The sequence below is a fragment of the Ranitomeya variabilis genome, chromosome 7, assembly GCF_051348905.1.
Source record: "Ranitomeya variabilis isolate aRanVar5 chromosome 7, aRanVar5.hap1, whole genome shotgun sequence".
Classification (NCBI taxonomy): Eukaryota; Metazoa; Chordata; class Amphibia; order Anura; family Dendrobatidae; genus Ranitomeya; species Ranitomeya variabilis.
Genome location: NC_135238.1, coordinates 182,040,185 through 182,058,802, shown reverse-complemented (window position 1 = coordinate 182,058,802; position 18,618 = coordinate 182,040,185). Strand labels below are relative to the sequence as shown.

General features: G+C 45.5%; 1 protein-coding gene across 1 annotated transcript in view; it reads left to right on the top strand.

The window, feature by feature from the left end:
- Positions 1-16,997, top strand: part of LOC143784317 (FAST kinase domain-containing protein 1, mitochondrial-like) — a 43,842-nt gene extending 26,845 nt beyond the window's left edge. Inside the window, exons 10-16 of the mRNA XM_077272459.1 lie at positions 6,997-7,111; positions 10,814-10,942; positions 12,803-12,934; positions 14,217-14,330; positions 15,556-15,697; positions 16,298-16,412; positions 16,858-16,997. Coding sequence (XP_077128574.1) covers positions 6,997-7,111; positions 10,814-10,942; positions 12,803-12,934; positions 14,217-14,330; positions 15,556-15,697; positions 16,298-16,412; positions 16,858-16,950 — 840 coding nt within the window. The 3' untranslated portion in view covers positions 16,951-16,997. The remainder of the gene's footprint in view (positions 1-6,996; positions 7,112-10,813; positions 10,943-12,802; positions 12,935-14,216; positions 14,331-15,555; positions 15,698-16,297; positions 16,413-16,857) is intronic.
- Positions 16,998-18,618: the final 1,621 nt, after the last annotated feature.

Genomic DNA, 18,618 nt, shown 5'->3' with positions numbered 1-18,618 from the left:
CAAACTGAGATATGGCCACTTTTGATCTGAATCATGGATCAAATTCTCTGATGCAAGTCTATAGAGGGGGGGCTGTATGGGGCGTAGCTAAAAGGAAGCCCCCACATGACTGCGTTGCCATGGGGAGCAGGGTAGTAATTTTCTTTTAAAAAGTTAGAATGGGAGGCTCAGGATTGGTGGATAGCAAATGGGGTGGGGAATTCTATGGGATTGGGAGGGGGGGACCTGTGAAAAGTGCGGGAAAGGGGGTCAGTCAGTTAGAGACAGCCAAAGTGAGTGGACCAGCTGCCGCAGCGTTACTCACCATGGCCGCGGTGGACAGCTTGGTCGCTCGGCTTCGCAGGGAGGCAAGATCCAGGAGGGCCGGATGGCTTGAAGAGCAGCTCACTGGGCTGCTAGGAGGCAGTGACAGCCAGGACAGCGGGAGCCGGGGCCGGAGTTCCAGGAGGTCGAGGCCGCCCGAGAGGCTGTCCCCGGATACCACACCGCACGGCAGGCGCAGGCCGCGGAGCCCCTCACGGGACCCTGCGGGGGCTGGGGGACGCGGCGCAGCCACACCGCCCGCCCCCCCCTCCGGCAGGAATCCACTCGGCGGCCCTGCCGGCGCGAGACGACGAGGCGCTGCGGGAGCTGGGCAGGCGCGGCAGGACGCCGGCGCTTCACCGGATGTTATGGCCGCACTTCCGGTTCGGCCTGGCAGGGGGCGCGGGAGCGCTGCAGCGCCGACATCTGCACTCCAGACCCGCCGGGGAGCTGCTCCAGCGGCGGTGACTCCAGGGACGGTGCGCGGTAGGAGCGCAGCAGCGGCAGCAGCTGACAGGAGCCGGGACCCGGGAAGTACTGCGGCGGGTGCACCTAGACCTCTGCCGCACGGTGCACCTGGCTCTGGGACAGGACGGCGCAGCAGGATGGCGGCCAGGCCAGTGGCATCACCGCGGCAAGGAGCACGTGGTCGAGGCAGCGCAGGAGCGGCGCACAGAGCGGATGGTCCGGCTGCGGCACCCAGGGGACTTATGCAAGCTGCCAGATCCAGGTCCAGCAGGAGGTCGAGGGAGCGGTCGCCTTCGCCAGTCTCGGTCCCCCCTGGTGACGTGGAGGCCAGGGGCGCGGGCCTGGGGCAGAGGAGCAACAGCGACGACTCAGGGAGCGAGCATCGTGACGAAAGCGATCGGCAGGCTTCAGGAGGCACGGCTGGTGGGGACACAGCACCTGCGCAGCCCCGTGAGTATATGTCCAGTCCTTTTCCGGTGGCGGGTGTTTCGGGGTCTGTTGAGCGGAGTGGGGGTGGTGGTGAGGTTCCGGGTATTAGAGAACTTTTGGCGGGTATGTCACAGATCTTGAAAAGATTGGATGGCGGGGTTGCGGATAGTGCCCGAGCGTCGCCCGCTGGGGCTTGGGTGTCGGTTGCCGGTTGTGGAGTTGGGGGTCCGAGCGAGATTGCAAGTTCCGTTAGCGGGCCGCTGTCCTCAGCGGCCGGTGTGTCGGTGTCGGTACAAACCGAAACGGGGAGGGGCGATACCGTCAAGTTAGATGATAGGGCAAAAGGTGAGGTTTTTGTGTGCTTTGAGGGCCCGCTGGGGGCCCATTTGAAGAAGGAGGTGAAGGAAAAGATTTGGAAAGACGAATACGTCGAGATTTTCTCTCTCCTTCCTTTAGAAAAATTTAATTTGGATAAAGGAAAGAAAGATGATAGTAAAAAGGAGGAGGAGGAAAAGAGGCGTTGGCGCCTTATTCCTCAGACATTTGTTAACTGGCAGCAGGCATTTAACATTCTGGCGAGCGTGATAGGGGAGAAAGCCCCAGAGAATTGCTCGGGCCTTTTCTGTTATTTGGAGTCTATTGGTGAAGCGCATCGTACCTATGGGGGCTAGGCTTGGCTGCGATACGATGAACAGTTCAGGCAGCGCAAGGCGGTGAGGCCCGAGATAAGATGGGATCAAAAGGACATTGGATTGTGGTTGAAGGTTATGGCACCGGTGCGTTACGGGCAGTCCTTTCAAGGGGGCGGAGGGGGTAGCGGTCAGCAGTCAGGACAAGGTGGAGGAGGTCAGGGGTCACAGGCTAAGGAAAAGACGGGGACATGCTGGCAGTTTAACGACGGCCAGTGTAAGTTTGGCGCAACCTGTAAGTTTAAACATGTGTGCTCCCACTGTAGCAGGGCCTCACATGGGGCCGCTAAATGTTTTAAGAAATCACGGGGCAAGCCATCCGTGGGTGGCGGTCAAGGGGGAGACTCCGGTGAGGCTTCAAAAGATGGCCCCCTATCTAAATAGATACCCGGATTCTCTCAAGGCAGAGGTTATTAGAGAAGGTTTTCTTGAGGGGTTTAAGATCCCTCACCCGACGCATGTTGTCCCTTTTTCTACGAAAAACTTGAGATCGGCTAGTTTGCATTCGGAGATTGTTTCGGCTAAGCTGGCAAAAGAGGTTGAATTGGGAAGAATGGCGGGGCCGTTTAGTTCGCTGCCTATGGCTGACGTAATTGTTTCCCCGCTTGGGGTGGTGCCTAAGAAGGAGCCGAGTAAGTTCCGGCTGATTCAGCACCTGTCTTATCCCAAGGGTGCGTCGGTTAATGACGGGATTGCGGACGAGTTGTGTTCTGTTGTTTACACCTCTTTTGATGTGGCGGTAAAGTGGGTGCGCAGGTACGGGCCCGGGGCCTTGTTGGCAAAAACAGACATTGAGTCGGCCTTTCGGCTTCTGCCGGTGCACCCACAGAGCATTCCTTTGTTAGGTTGTTGTTGGGAAGGGGGTTTTTACTTGGATAGGTGTTTGCCCATGGGATGCTCGATTTCGTGTGCATTGTTTGAGACTTTCAGTACCTTTTTGGAATGGGTAGTGAGAGACGTTTCAGCCGTTCCTTCTGTCATCCACTACTTGGATGATTTTTTGTTTGTTGGTCCACCGGATTCCGCGGTGTGTGGTCATCTACTTGCCACCATGGAATGGGTGGCCGGACAGTTCGGTGTTCCTTTGGCGCAGGATAAAACGGAGGGCCCCTGCAAGGTTTTGAGTTTTCTCGGGATTCTCATTGATTCCGAAAAAATGGAATGTAGGTTGCCTGACGATAAATTGCTGTTGCTTAAGCAAGAAGTGGACAGGATCAGTAAAATGCGGAAGGCTACCTTGAAGGAGTTGCAGTCGTTGCTGGGCCGCCTGAATTTTGCTTGCCGTATTATGCCGATGGGCAGGATTTTTTGCCGCAGACTGTCCAGGGCGACTGCTGGTGTTCGGTCAGCCCACCATTTTATTCGTTTGGGTAGAGAGCATAAGGATGACCTTCTTGTTTGGCAACGTTTTTTGGTTAGCTATAACGGCAGGTCGCTTATTCAGTGGGAAGATGTCAATGCATTTGACTGTGAGATCTACACGGACGCAGCAGGTGGAGTTGGTTATGGTGCCTATTGTGGAGGAAAATGGAGTATGGGTGTGTGGCCTGAAGATTGGAAAAAGAGGGGGCTTACCAAGAATTTGACGTTGTTAGAACTGTTTCCAATTGTGGTGTCGGTGTTTATTTGGGGCGACAATTTTAGAGACCGGCGCGTCCGTTTTCATTGCGATAACTCAAGCGTGGTGTCTGTGATTAACAGCTTATCTTCTTCTTCCCTCCCAGTGATCAGGCTTGTCAGGGAGTTGGTGTTAAAATGCTTGGAGTTGAATGCATGGATTTCGGCGGTGCACGTGCCAGGCGTTCAGAACAACATAGCTGACGCGTTGTCTCGTTTGCAGTGGGACCGTTTCCGGGAATTGGCTCCAGATTCGGAGGCGACAGGAGCGGCATGTCCTTTGCAGCTGTGGCAGGTTGTTACGGAACGGGAGGCCGACTGATTCAAGCTTCAGTGTCAAATAGGACTTGGTTGGATTACACGGCATCCTGGGCTATGTGGGAAGGTTGGTTGGCTCAATGTGGCCCGACTGAGTCTGATGGCGATAGGACAATGGCGTTATTGGCCCTGATAGGTAAGGTGGTGGAATGGGGTTGGTCTGTGTCTAGGTTGAATAAGTTCATTGCAGGTTTGGTTTTCGGTTTTCAGCTTCAAGGGTTAAGGGACGTTACGAAAGACTTTGTGATACGGCAGGCGTTGAAGGGTTTTCGTAAGGGTAATGTAACTTTTGATAAGCGTAGGCCCATTTCTTTTGGAACGTTGCAGAGGTTAGGCGAGGCCTTGGTTTTCATTTGTTCTTCTCAGTTTGAGGTGGTACTGTTTCGTTTGGCTTTTTCTTTAGCGTTTTTGGTGCCTTGCGTTTGGGGGAATTGGTTTCCCCGAGCAGGGACAGGTTAGGTGGTCTTTTGGCGGAAGATATGGGTTTTTGGGATGGTGGTATTGCTTTCTGGATACGGCAATCGAAGACGGACCAGCTGGGCAGGGGAAAGAAGGTAGTTTTAGGAAGGGTGGATGGTAGCGGTATGTGCCCGCAACACTGTTTGGAGGCTTATTGGAATTTGTGCCTGGTCAGGTCTGGTCCTTTGTTACAACACCAAGGAGGGGATTTTCTGTCACGTTTCCAGTTTGTAGCTATTTTGAAGAGAGGCTTGGAATATTTGGGTGTTAATCCGGAAAATTTCGGTTCGCACTCTTTTCGGATTGGGGCTGCGTCCGAGGCCGATGGTTTGGGCCTGGGGCTGGAGGTGATTAAGAAGATAGGCAGGTGGAGTTCTAATCGTTACCTGTCTTATGTGCGACATTGATTCGGCAAGTTGAGGTGTGTTTTTGGTGTTTTTTGTTAATTGTGGTTATGTTTTACAGGTCGGCCCCCCTCCTTGGCTTGGATTGTTGGACACTCTTTCGTTTACTGGGGTGCCCTCCGGGCTGACGCTAGGTTGAATGGTAGGCAACTGGGTTTTGGTCGGGAGGCAGTGGTTATTCGTTGGATGGGTCGTCGTGGTATGTTGTGGCGTAGTTTTTTGTCGGAATTCTCCCGTGCCACACGCCTGGATCGCCCCCCGGACATCTTGGTGGTTCACTTGGGAGGTAACGATTTGGGGGCAAAACCAGTGAGGGAATTGATTCGGGATATCCGTTTCGATTTTCTGAGACTGTGGGTTTCTTTCCCTGGTATTCTGACGGTGTGGTCGGACATTGTGCCACGCCGGACGTGGCGGGAGGCCCGTTCCCAAAAAGGGATTAACAGGGCCAGGGTGAAATTGAACAGGTCGGTGGCGAGTTTTGTGTCGCGGAACGGTGGTATTGCCGTTAGACACTTTGAGCTGGAGGCCGGGGTTGGGAATTTCTGGCGAGATGATGGAGTGCACCTTAACGAGATAGGTATGGATTTATGGGCGCTCGGTCTGCAGGAAGGTGTAGAAAGAGCTTTGGCGATGGTGGGGCACTCACGAGCCTGAGGTGGTCAGGGCTGTTCGTGTGTGGGGGGGGGTGGGGTTCTTGGAGTTGGTGATGATGCTTAGAGGGTTGATCTGGCTTTTGTTACAGGCTCTGGACGGGGTGTTTACCTCGGGAGCTTTGGGGTTGGTTTGCCCGAAACGGGTTACATGGTGCCCTCGAGCTGGTGGTTACGGCTGAGGGTAAATACGTGTTTTTCGGTTAAATTTTGTGGTAGGCTTTCGGCCTATTATGAGCCAGATTTTTTTGCTCCAAGAACCCTCCCCTCGAGGTTTTTATATTTACAATGTTTACATTTGTTATTAATGTATTTGTTTGTTAATAAAATGGCCGCTGTGGCCAAATTATCCAAAAGAAATTTATGTCTTTGTGTCAATTCATTGGGTAGGTAAAAGGGTATGGTTTTAATAGGGAGCAAGGTAGTTGGGGTTGAGGATTCATGTCTAACAGGATCCTGCATTGGCGATACGCGGTCAAGAGGGGGGGCTGTATGGGGCGCAGCTAAAAGGAAGCCCCCACATGACTGCGTTGCCATGGGGAGCAGGGTAGTAATTTTCTTTTAAAAAGTTAGAATGGGAGGCTCAGGATTGGTGGATAGCAAATGGGGCGGGGAATTCTATGGGATTGGGAGGGGGGGACCTGGGAAAAGTGCGGGAAAGGGGGTCAGTCAGTTAGAGACAGCCGAAGTGAGTCCCTCCCACCCTCCCTTTGTTTGGTGGCAATCCGAGGGAACATAATTTTGGTGGGGGTCTTCGTGTTTTGTTATTTTAATTTTGTTTGCAATTTTTTATGTTCTATTTATCAGGTGAACAAATTTTTTGTTATTATCGTCACAGTGGCGGATTGGCGGGGGGTGGGGTTCTTGGAGTTGGTGATGATGCTTAGAGGGTTGATCTGGCTTTTGTTACAGGCTCTGGACGGGGTGTTTACCTCGGGAGCTTTGGGGTTGGTTTGCCCGAAACGGGTTACATGTTGCCCTCGAGCTGGTGGTTACGGCTGAGGGTAAATACGTGTTTTTCGGTTAAATTTTGTGGTAGGCTTTCGGCCTATTATGAGCCAGATTTTTTGCTCCAAGAACCCTCCCCTCGAGGTTTTTATATTTACAATGTTTACATTTGTTATTAATGTATTTGTTTGTTAATAAAATGGCCGCTGTGGCCAAATTATCCAAAAGAAATTTATGTCTTTGTGTCAATTCATTGGGTAGGTAAAAGGGTATGGTTTTAATAGGGAGCAAGGTAGTTGGGGTTGAGGATTCATGTCTAACAGGATCCTGCATTGGCGATACGCGGTCATGGTCTGTGAAAAAAAAATACAAGAAAATAAAATGCCACAATGGAGGAAAAAGCAAAAAAACAACGGACTTACAGATTAAAAATGGATGAAAATCTGATCCAGCACATTAATGGCAAACAGACAATTTTCTCTGCGATCACTTTATCATTAGCTATCACTGATGACCCAGCAGTAGCAGATTGATGGGTGTAGTGCTCCCCTGAGCTGTGATTTGCACTGATGGGGTATCCTTAGGAAAGATCATCAATGCTGTGATTGCAGAAATCCCTCTCATTTACTGGACTATGTCATGTACACACTGTGTTAGTAAAGACTATTTGTCAGATTAATAATGTATTTTTTTGTTTGTTTTTTTAAGATCCATCCCACAGACTTGAACAGAGTTTTATTTGCCTTTGTCAATCTGGGCTATGATCCCCCGCGAGAAGAAGAATTCTTTACAATGTGTATTCAGCATATTCTCGCTAATTTAAGTAAGTATTCATTGTATTCTCAGTATAAGTGGAGATCTGGCCACGCTTCACCCCAGGAGTAATCACAGCCCTGGAAGATTAAAGAGACACATTTTTCTAAGGCCGGCCTCACACTAGCGAGTTTTACGGACGTAAGAGCGCAGAAATTACGTCCGTAAAACTCGCAAAATAAACGGCACAATTATTCTCAATGGGGCTGCTCCTATCAGCCGTATATTACGGATCCGTAATATACGGCTTTCTACGGCCGTACAAAATCGCAGCATGCTGCGTTTGTCAGCGTATTGCGCAAAAAAATCGCTAATGAAAGTCTATGGGGGCGAGAAAAATACGGATTCCACACGGACCTGCAGTGTGACTTGCGAGAAATACGCAGCGCTGTTAGTGAAAAGTCGGTAATTCAATTGCCGGCTTTTCATTTCTCCTGCACAAACCCGACATGATATGAGACATGGTTTACATACAGTAAACCATCTCATATCCCCCTTTTTTTTGCATATTCCACACTACTAATGTTAGTAGTGTGTATGTGCAAAATTTCAGCGCTGTAGCTGCTGAAATAAAGGGTTAAATGGCGGAAAAAATTGGCGTGGGCTCCCGCGCAATTTTCTCCACCAGAATGGTAAAGCCAGTGACTGAGGGCAGATATTAATAGCCAGGAGAGGGTCCATGGTTATTGGCCCCCCCCCTGGCTACAAACATCTGCCCCCAGCCACCCCAGAAAAGGCACATCTGGAAGATGCGCCTATTCTGGCACTTGGCCACTCTCTTCCCACTCCCTGTAGCGGTGGGATATGGGGTAATGAAGGGTTAATGCCACCTTGCTATTGTAAGGTGACATTAAGCCAGATTAATAATGGAGAGGCGTCAATTATGACACCTATCCATTATTAATCCAATTGTTGGAAAGGGTTAAAAAACACACACACACACACATGATTTAAAAGTATTTTAATGAAATAAACACAGCGGTTGTTGTAATAATTTATTGTTCTCTCAATCCATCAGGAACACCCTCGCTTGGAAAAATAATAAACGCACAAGATACATACCTTCTGGTGAACCGTCTCGTCCCACGAAGTAATCCATCTGAAGGGGTTAACTAATATTACAGGCACAGCCCTGCTAAATGCAGCGGTGCTCCGTGCCTGTAATCCCCGGCAAATGAATGAAATGTAGGTCATTGACCTACATTTCCTTCAGTCGCGGTGAGGTGCCCCTGCTGGATGTTCTCATGAACTGCAGCCTGGGAACTTTTTCCCACGCTCCAGGTCAGATGAGGACATCCACCAGGGGGCGCATCACCGCGACTGAAGGAAATGTAGGTCAATGACCTACATTTCATTCATTTGCCGGGGATTACAGGCACGGAGCACAGCTGCATTTAGCAGGGCTCGTGCCTGTAATATTAGTTAACCCCTTCAGATGGATTACTTCGTGGGACGAGACGGTTCACCAGAAGGTATGTATCTTGTGCGTTTATTATTTTTCCAAGCGAGGGTGTTCCTGATGGATTGAGAGAACAATAAATTATTACAACAACCGCTGTGTTTATTGCATTAAAATACTTTTAAATCATGTGTGTGTGTGTTTTTTAACCCTTTCCAACAATTGGATTAATAATGGATAGGTGTCATAATTGACGCCTCTCCATTATTAATCTGGCTTAATGTCCCCTTCCAATAGCAAGGTGGCATTAACCCTTCATTACCCCATATCCCACCGCTACAGGGAGTGGGAAGAGAGTGGCCAAGTGCCAGAATAGGCGCATCTTCCAGATGTGCCTTTTCTGGGGTGGCTGGGGGCAGATGATTTTAGCCACGGGGGGGCCAATAACCATGGACCCTCTCCTCTCCTGGCTATTAATATCTGCCCTAAGTCACTGGCTTTACCATTCTGGCGGAGAAAATTGCGCGGGAGCCCACGCCAATTTTTTCCGCCATTTAACCCTTTATTTCAGCAGCTACAGCGCTGAAATTTTGCACATACACACTACTAACATTAGTAGTGTGGAATATGCAAAAAAAAGGGGGATATGAGATGGTTTACTGTATGTAACCATGTCTCATATCATGTCGGGTTTGTGCAGGAGAAATGAAAAGCCGGCAATTGAATTACCAGCTGTTCACAGATATCGCGCTGAATGAAATCTAAATACAGAATATATATATATGTGTCTCAATGACATATATATATATATATACTGTATATATGTTTTCCCGAACATTTGAGCACATAAATCCATTAGATGTCGGTTTTGCAAGCCTGCACGAAAATCTCGCAGTACGGATGCCATACGGATTACATACGGAGGATGCCATGCGCAAAATACGCTGAAACACCCTGACTACGGATCACTATTTTGGGAACATTTCTCTGTATTACGGCCGTAGTACGGACGTATAATACGTGGCGTATTGTCTTACGCCAAGTGTGAGGCCGGCCTTACTGTGATTTCCGCCTCCGCGTTGCAAAAAGTGAAAATATGCAAAAAATTCCACATTATCATTAACAAGCTGCAGATTAGAAAACCTAAACCCCACAACTTTTTTTTATTATTTTTAGTACATTGTGGTTATTGTGCAGATAATCACATCAGAATTTCAGTGATGAATTTCCCATATTAAAGACTGTGGTCACACGGGCAAGTGAAGAAAAGAGAAAAAAAAAAGAATTGTCCCGTTTTCATCTAAAAAATGTAGCCCTAATGTTATAATTTCCTTATCTTTATGGATTGGGACCTTGTCTAAAATAATTTTAATAAAGTTGCTACGTCATCCCATATTATGATCCTGAGCTGCAGATTATTTCTTTTCCCTGCCGCTGTCCAAACTATCATCAGAATACAGGCCGCCACGTACAGCAGTCATTGCTCTACACCGCTTCCCCTTAAAAAAAACAAACAAAAAAAAACATGTTCTGCACAAGAATTCTACCATTTTCTAATCTATTTCTTCCTTTTTCACAAAGAAAATGAAGGTATTGTAGCTGAGTGACATCGCCGCATTTACGCATTTTAAGCCCTAGGAAACAGACACATTCCATAAGGCTCCGTTCACCTCTGTGTCATCTGATCCCAGCGGCGGCTGTCATTTCCCATTGGTTTCTGACAGCAGTATCTTTTCCATTAAAGACTCCGTAACCAGTAGCCGAGCCGCCGGTGCAGATGTGAACAGATCCGTAAAAATGAATGGAATTTGCCCAGAGGGGTCGGGCTGATTCCTCCTCCTGCTAACATACCTTATTCTTAAAGAGTGACTGGCGATTTTGTAATATATTCTATGAGAGAAATGTGCTACTTCCCCTCCTTTCAATCTCCATTCTCTATATAGACAGATTTTCCCATTACTGTGAGATAGGTTGGTGCTTATAAAATTCTATGGAGAGGAGGTGGAGACGGACACAGACTTTCCGCTGTAAGTTCTTCTGAATCGTCAGTTACACTTCTCCATGGAACTTTATGAGCACCAGCTGTCTCCTATCTCAGTAATGGAAGATTTTACTCATGAACTGAGCGTGAAAGATCAGTCCAGGAGGAGAGGGAAAAAAAAGCCGATTTGTCTGATAAGACTTATTTTTATGAGTGCTATTGATTTATGAAATAAAAATGAAAACTCTTTAATACTTCAGCTTTGTCTAATATCAGATCAGGAATGAAAAAAAAAATGTATAAGATAGTGGTTGTGTTATTTTACCTTCCAGACTCCTTCCCTCCTCATCTCTTGGTTCTGGTGGGCTTCACTCTTGCTGTTGCACAGTATTTCCCAGAAGATCTGATTAAAGCCATTTTCAATATTCGTTTCCTAACTAAACTGGATTCCGAACTGGACAGTAAGTGTCATGTGAGCGAATGCTCCACCTTTATCCATTTAGGTTCTATATTGCTCATGTTGCCCCTAGGACTTAGGCTGGCCGTACATATGGGAGGCTTTGTCTTCTCTGATCTCCCAGCACCATGTATGCTCGTGTCTTCTGAGCGTGCATCTTTATTTTAATGGGGTTAGGCTGTGTTTCCACGGTCAGTAAACGCTGCTTGTTTGACGCTGCAGCGTCAAACAAGCAGCGTCCAGATGTTCCAGCATAGTAGAGGGGATTTTAGGAAATCCCGTCTCCACTATGCGTGGAAACCCGCACGCGGAGGCCCTGCGACTCCGGACATGCTGCGCGTCTTTTCAGAACGCAGCATGTCCGTACACCTTGCGGGGACGCTGCGTCCCCGCAAGGTATATCACAGGGCGCTATGGCGAGGGGTGCGATGATCCCGGATGTGTACTGTACACATCCGGCACCATCGCGTCCCAGAAAGGGGGCGGGGCTTATCGCCGAGCGGCTTCGCCGCTGCGCCGATACCGGCCCCCAGACGGACCGTGGAGACATACCCTAAGGGATCACTTTGCAAATATGCCCCATCCTCATTTCCCCAACATCTGTCATCAGGGTCGGCTAATATAAATCGAATATTTCTTTGCAGCTTTACCTGCATTACCCATCCTGGTGCGAGACCCGGCACAAAAAGCCTAATACCCTATAAAATTTAATAAAGCTTTTATTTAACCCTTACACAACTGGGCAATTTTTTTTGTTTTGTTTTTAATTATTATTTATTTTCTGTTATTTTTTTTATCATTCTACTTTAAATTTTCAATATTAATTTGTTATTTTTGCACAAGACAAATTGTAATGAATTCAGTTAACCGTATAATGCACACACAAAATTCCAAGAGCAGTGAAATGGTGAAAAAAAGACGCAATTCTGCCATTGTTGTTGTTTGGTTTTTTTTAAACAATAACCCAGCAGTGTGACTCTTCAAGTCGGAACGTTTATAGTTGTCTTGTTTGTTTTAGTTCCTTTTTCTTTTTTTTCACCAATGGTGGGGGTTAGGTTCTTTATATTTCAGTGGCAACAAGAAAATCAGAACTTTTTGTGCATGAACATTTTTAAGTTTGTGACTTTTTCTGAGATCTGGAAGTTTTTTGTTTTGTTTTTCCCATTGTTCCATTATTGGAACCAATGTATTAGGCCTTGTTTTTTTTATCAAATGTTTGGGAAATGAGGATCTTTGATATCAACCAACCTGATCCTTTACTCCATTGAAATAAAGATGCACGATCAGTTGACAAGGTCATACATGGTTCTGGGAGGTCAAACAAGATTGTCACCATTTTGGGGTACTTAAAACCTTTTATATAGAAGGGTTCACATATGTAAGAAAAAAAAAAAAATATATATATATATATATATATATATATATATATATATATATATATATATATATATATATATATATATATATATATATATATATATATATATATATATAAATAAAATGTAATGTAATTTTTATTTTGGGATTTTTTTGTATTTTGAAACTGGATAGTAGTACAAAGTAAAAATCTCAGTCTCCTATGATGCCTAAAACTTTACAGGAGTACTAAACTGATGACAATAATAGCCTTTAATAGACCCCCACTGCACTAATAACCCATGGCCACCCCATGGTCTCTTGGGGGGTGGGGTACAGTGGGCAATCGAGGCTAGCGCCAGTCATAGTGTTACAGGCGGGTGCTGGCTGTGTAACGCCGCTGGCACCCGCTATGTACGGCGCAGGCTCAGTATCACATGTTGGGAACGCTTTTGATTTCTGTGTGTTGTAGATTTTCTCTTTCTTCACTAATTATATTATTTTTTAGCTTTTCTGCCTGACAAAAGTGCCAAGATACGAATGCGCCTGATGCAATTAAATCGGGCGGTTTGTCTCGAGTGCCCGGAATACCAAGCCCCATGGTTTCATGAAGAATACTGTCGACAGATGAAGCATAGAGGTGCGGGGCTCGTTTTATTCATTTAGTTGTTAGTTTGTTTTTGTATGCTTAAGAAAAAAAAAAAAAAATTGAGTGACACATGATAAAAAAAAAAAAATCAGCGCTCAAATTCCAGTGCCGGCTCCCAGCTGAGGCTCTGGTCTCAGTGTTTTAACAGTGATGTTGCGTTGACAGTGCTCAGCACCACTGCAGCCAATCACTGAGCACAGAGGCTCTGCCGCCTACCTCGTTGAGCTTAGGCTGGTTTCACACTTGCGTTTTGATCTGCAGCGTTTTAGCGCTAAAAAACGCATGAGTTTTTTTTTCTGTACTTAACATTAAAAAAATGCATGCGTTTTTTAGCGTGCGTTTTGACGCGTTTTCGGCAACGCATGCGTTTTTTGACGCATGCGTTCATTTGCAGAAATGCAACCTGCAGTAATTTCTAGCTGCGTTTTTTTCCCGCAAAAAACGCATGCGTTTATTCGCGGCAAAAAAATGCATTGCTGTCTACGCATGCGTTTTTAAGCACATGCGTTTGCTTGCGTTAAAAACGCATGCGTTTTTATAGAAAAACACAAGAAAAAACAAGAAAACCCTAACCCTAAACACAAGAAAAAACAAGAAAACCCTAACCCTAGGGTTACTAGGGATCCTAACCCTTAGGTTAGTAACCCTAGGGATCCTAACCCTAGGGTTAGGATCCCTAGGGTTAGGGTTAGGATCCCTAGGGTTACTAGGGATCCTAACCCTAACCCTAGCTATTTCTGTTTTTAGTGGGTTTTCTAGTTGATTTTGATGATTGGCAGCTGTCACACACTTCTCAGCCTGCGTTTAAAAAACGCAAACGCAGGAAAAAACGCATGTAAATGCCGCAAAACACCACGTTTTTTTTTCTGCATGCAAAAACGCATGCGTCTAAAAAACGTGGTGTTTTGCCGTGTTTACATGCGTTTTTTCACCACACGCGTTTTTTTTTAAAACGCTGCAGATCAAAACGCAAGTGTGAAACCAGCCTTAGTGATTGACTACAGCGGTGATTTGGGCTGTCGGACATAACGTCATCTCTGCAGCCCAAACTGAGACCGGAGCAGCGAGAGGGAACCGGCACTGAAACCGGGGAGGACATGTACCTGCTCTGTTTGTTATTTTAGAGTGTTTGGGGTCCACTTTTCTGAAAGTGAACAATCCCTTTAATATTCTCCACTGCAAAAGTATATTGTGCGATTTATGGATATGCAATAAGGAATAATCCTTAGAATATTAAAAAGTTGTTTTTTGTTTGTTTTCTTTTTTTGCTCAGAAGGTAACAGTAAGAGATCCATATACCATCAAATCCACTTATTTCTCGGAGATCTCTTTGGGGGAGTTAATTATGCCAAGATGTTTGTGACTACTCCATATTATTACACAGTAGGTAAGATTGTGAAATGTAAAAAAATATATATTTTGCTGCACTAAGAAATCACAAACGCCGCTCTGCTCTGGAAAGAAATGTTATAATTTAAAGATATGTCAAAATTCATCAAATATTGTGACTGTTTAATAACTTTTGTGCAAATAAAAGCAACACAGCCACAAGCAAAACACTGACATATGAGGCAATGGGAGATCCTGGGGGGATGTAATTCAGGGTGGGGACAGTTTGAGTTGCATTTTAGTATATGATATCACAGGATGACTTCCACACACATCTACTTCATATTATATCACGTTTCTTAGCGGAGGACCCACTGGTGATCGTTGTCTAAAAGCCCGCAGTTCCTTTATTTGTTTAGTTCTTCATACGGTTGTTGCCATAAAAAAAATTAAAACAAAAGTCTATACAGTCAATCAATATTCTGCACAGAATCGTAATTGAGCAGGGGTCGCCCACTCCTTTTATTCTTTACCGGACTGCTTGAAATGGCTGAGTGCGGTCAGACACCCCCAAGAGATCAGTAACTTGCCTCCTGTTTTATAGAAAGGGGATAACTTTTAAAAACCCTTTTAAGCTGTGTGCACACGTTCCAGATTATTCGCAGATTTTTTGCACGTTTTTTCGCAACCAAAACGCTTAAAAAACGCATACATATGCATTCCATCATTTATAATGGTTTCCACAATTTTTGTGCACATGTTGCGTATTTTTCCGCGAAAAACGCATGCGGAAAAATACGCAGCATGTTCATTAATTTTGCGGATTTTAAGCGGATTTCCCACTATATTATTACATTGGGAACCTCCGGAAAAAAAGCGAAAAATCCGCGCAAAATACGCGATAAAAACGCGTGCAGAATTCCTGCGGAAAACCTCAGGATTTTCTCAGGAAATTTCTGCATACTTTCCGGATGTGTGCACATACCCTTAAAGTGTTTTTCCGGCTTTTGAAAACAAGTGTCCAATTGATTGTAGTTTGTTTTAAAAACAAACAAAGTGCGCCTGGCTCACCCTCCCCAGGTCCAGCATTGAGCCTCTGCCGCTGTTGCCATTATGTTGACCATAAGTGAGCTCAGCGGCTCTGGTCAAGTTGATGACACTAATTGGCTGTTGATGTGACCTGAGCACTGCACACACCAGGAGCTCGCTGAGTGGACCCAGGGAGGGTTTTTGGAAGGTGTTGGACTGTGATTCTCCTAACATTTGATGCTTGCTTTCTATAGACTTCGAGTGCATCCTGAGCAAAAATAAAAAGCCTATTGCCTACATAGAGGAGAACAAGCTGTCCGCCAATGTGGCCGAAGTCCAGTGGGGCCAGGACAGTCAGATGTGTGATAACAAGTCTCTACCTCAAGGAGCCCAGAGGTCGGTGATTCTGTGTGTAGACATGTGGTGCTAGATCACGACGCAGCCTCATTCTCTTAAAAAATAGCCTTCATTTTAAGTTTTCTTACATAAATCCATAGAAGACATGCAAATAAGAAACTTTGTAATATGTCTCATCATAGAAATCTGCTTCTTTCTCCTCCTGAACTGATCGTTCATTCTCAAAATTCTCAACTTCCAAGTAAAATCTGTTTTCCGTGAATACAGATTTTCCCGTTACTGAGATAGGAGATGACAGTTAGTGCTCACAAAGTTCTATGGAGACTGATATAGCAGAATGTCTGTGTTCCGCTAGCTCCTCTCCCCCCATCCATAGAATTTTAAAAGCACCAACTGTCATCTCCTATCTTAATCGAGGAGGAGAAAAGGGCGGTTTCTCCATTGAGGAACAGAGGAGCTAGAGAGATGAGCAGTAAAATCAGTATAATTTTTTTTTTTTTACAAATGAATGGCTTTTTCCGGTTCAGAAAAATAGCGGTTTGGGCAAATGGATGTTTTTTTGGAAAAATTTGAGTAGAATTCAATTCCTCTTGATTTTGTTTGTTGGACTCTAACATATTATTTCTTTCATCTTTATAGAGTTGCCATTGACTTTCTTAATCCAGTGGCATTTTGCAGAAACTCTTCCAAGATTAAAGGCTTAAATGCCATGAAGAAGAGACATTTGGAGATCCTGGGGTACTATGTAGTTCAGGTTGGTTACAATTCGAGTTGTGTTTTAGGATATTATATCATGATGGGTTCCTCATGTCTGTATAATAGTATCTTCTCCTATGTCAGTCTGTGTGTTTTTTATATATATATATATATATATATATATATATATATATATATATATATATATATATATATATAGTGCCTTGCGAAAGTATTCAGGCCCCTTTTCAACCTTTTCCCACATATGCTTCAAATCATGTTTGAAGCATGATATGTGGGAAAAGGTTGAAAAGTTCCAGGGGGCCGAATACTTTAGCAAGGCACTATATATATATATATATATATATATATATATATATATATATATATATATATATATATATATATATATATATATATATATATATATATATATATATATTTTCTCTGAGACAATTTCCATAGATGACTTCCCGCAGTTACATGTTAGTTCTCTATTACAGATCCCTAGTTTTGAATGGAATTCAATGGACCTTGGAACAAAGGAAACGTGGATTAACTACCTCCGGAAGAAGATTTTTGCTAGTGAACTGTGAAATGTTTTGTGCCACCCTGTAAATAAAGTATATTTTTTATTCATTCATATATGTGTGTTCTCTTACAAAGGAGCAGTACTTGCACAACATGATTTTTGGCGAAAGGTCAATAAACATAGCTGTATAACGTAAGAAAAACATGGCTGGCATCTGGCACCAAGATATTATCAGCAGATTGGGTTCGTTCTGCTCCGTTCACTGTCGAATTGAGAAGCAAGCGGAGCAGGTGACGTCACATCTGGAGATCGGGGCACGTGTTCCAGCAGGTGGCTAATCTGATGTCAACTACCCCTACCCTTAAAGTTGTGAGGTTCGGGCTCCATGGATCAGACTCGTTTTTTCCTGCACGTCCCAAACACCCAATCTGATTGACATCCGGGAAGTTGGGAGCCCAAGTCATCACTTTGAACTTTTGTCATGTACCTGTCAAGTCCTCCTGGGAGATTTAGGGTTAGAAGATCACTACGTATTGTGAATCGCAGATCTTCCATTTAGCCTGTGTATTTGTGTCCCATGTTAAATTAATTTGGTGCTGAAGAGGTTAACAACTTTTTCTATGTTGGTCAGAAACTTGCAAGCTCCATTTTCAGCTGCTTCTGATCTGGTCATTGCCTCTCCCTGTTAAACCTGGCCAGACCTTCTCTGCATTGCCAGTGAAATCTTTCCTTCCTAGCTCCTTGGAGACTCTGTGCTGAGTTGTAGATCGTTGTTGCTGCTGGAGATTGTTGCATGCTGTTTTTGGGTGTATGCTTTCCTCATTGTCCTATTCCCATTTGGTTGGTACATTCCTATTCTTCCCTATATGCCTCTTTACCTTTGGTGAGTGTTTGTATTTCTGTTGCTTAGGCTAGGTTCCCATTGCGTTAATGGGAGAGCGCGAACGGACAGCGTTGCACGGCGAAATTAACGCCGTGCACCGCGTCCGTTAGCGCTCCCATTGCCGGCAATGTTAAAGCGCATTGCTAGCGCGTGTCATTTTCGGCACGCGCTAGCGATGTGCCGGTCTTTTGTAGCGCGCCTCGGACGCTGCTTGCAGCGTTCGCGGCGCGCCAGAGGTCCGTTCCCCGCTCTCGCAGATCGGGGATCTGCGAGAGCGGGGACGTTAACGCGACCCCTAAACGCGGCCCCGAAAAAGACATTGCGTTAGCGCAATCCGCTAGCGCTAAACGGATTGCACTAACGCAATCTGAACCTAGCCTAACTGTTATCCCTGTTTGGTCTTTGTGTCCTGTTTACCTTACATTTCTGTCCCAGAGTGGAGGAGGAGACAGAACAGAGTTTAACAGGAGCATAGTAAGGTTGGAGACTTCTACCTTCAAGAGTACCTCCGGGACAGGGAAAGTTAGGGTCCCAGTTACAGGGACAGTTTTAGGCCCCCCCTTCCTTACTGTAGACGTCACAACGTGACATGAAGTTTTTGCAGCGTGGTACGGGCATTATCCTGCTGAAAGAGGCCACTACTATTAGGAAATTCCATCACTGCAAAGGGGGCTACTTACTTTTGCTGTATAATGTTTAGTTTGATGGTACCTGTCACATCCACATCATATCATTGCTGGGATCTGAGGTTTCCCAGCTGAATGTTGCACATCACTCTGCCGGCCTGTCTTCTTACCATAGTGCATCCTGCACCATCCCTAGTAAGTGACGCTTGAGCCCGGCAGTCCA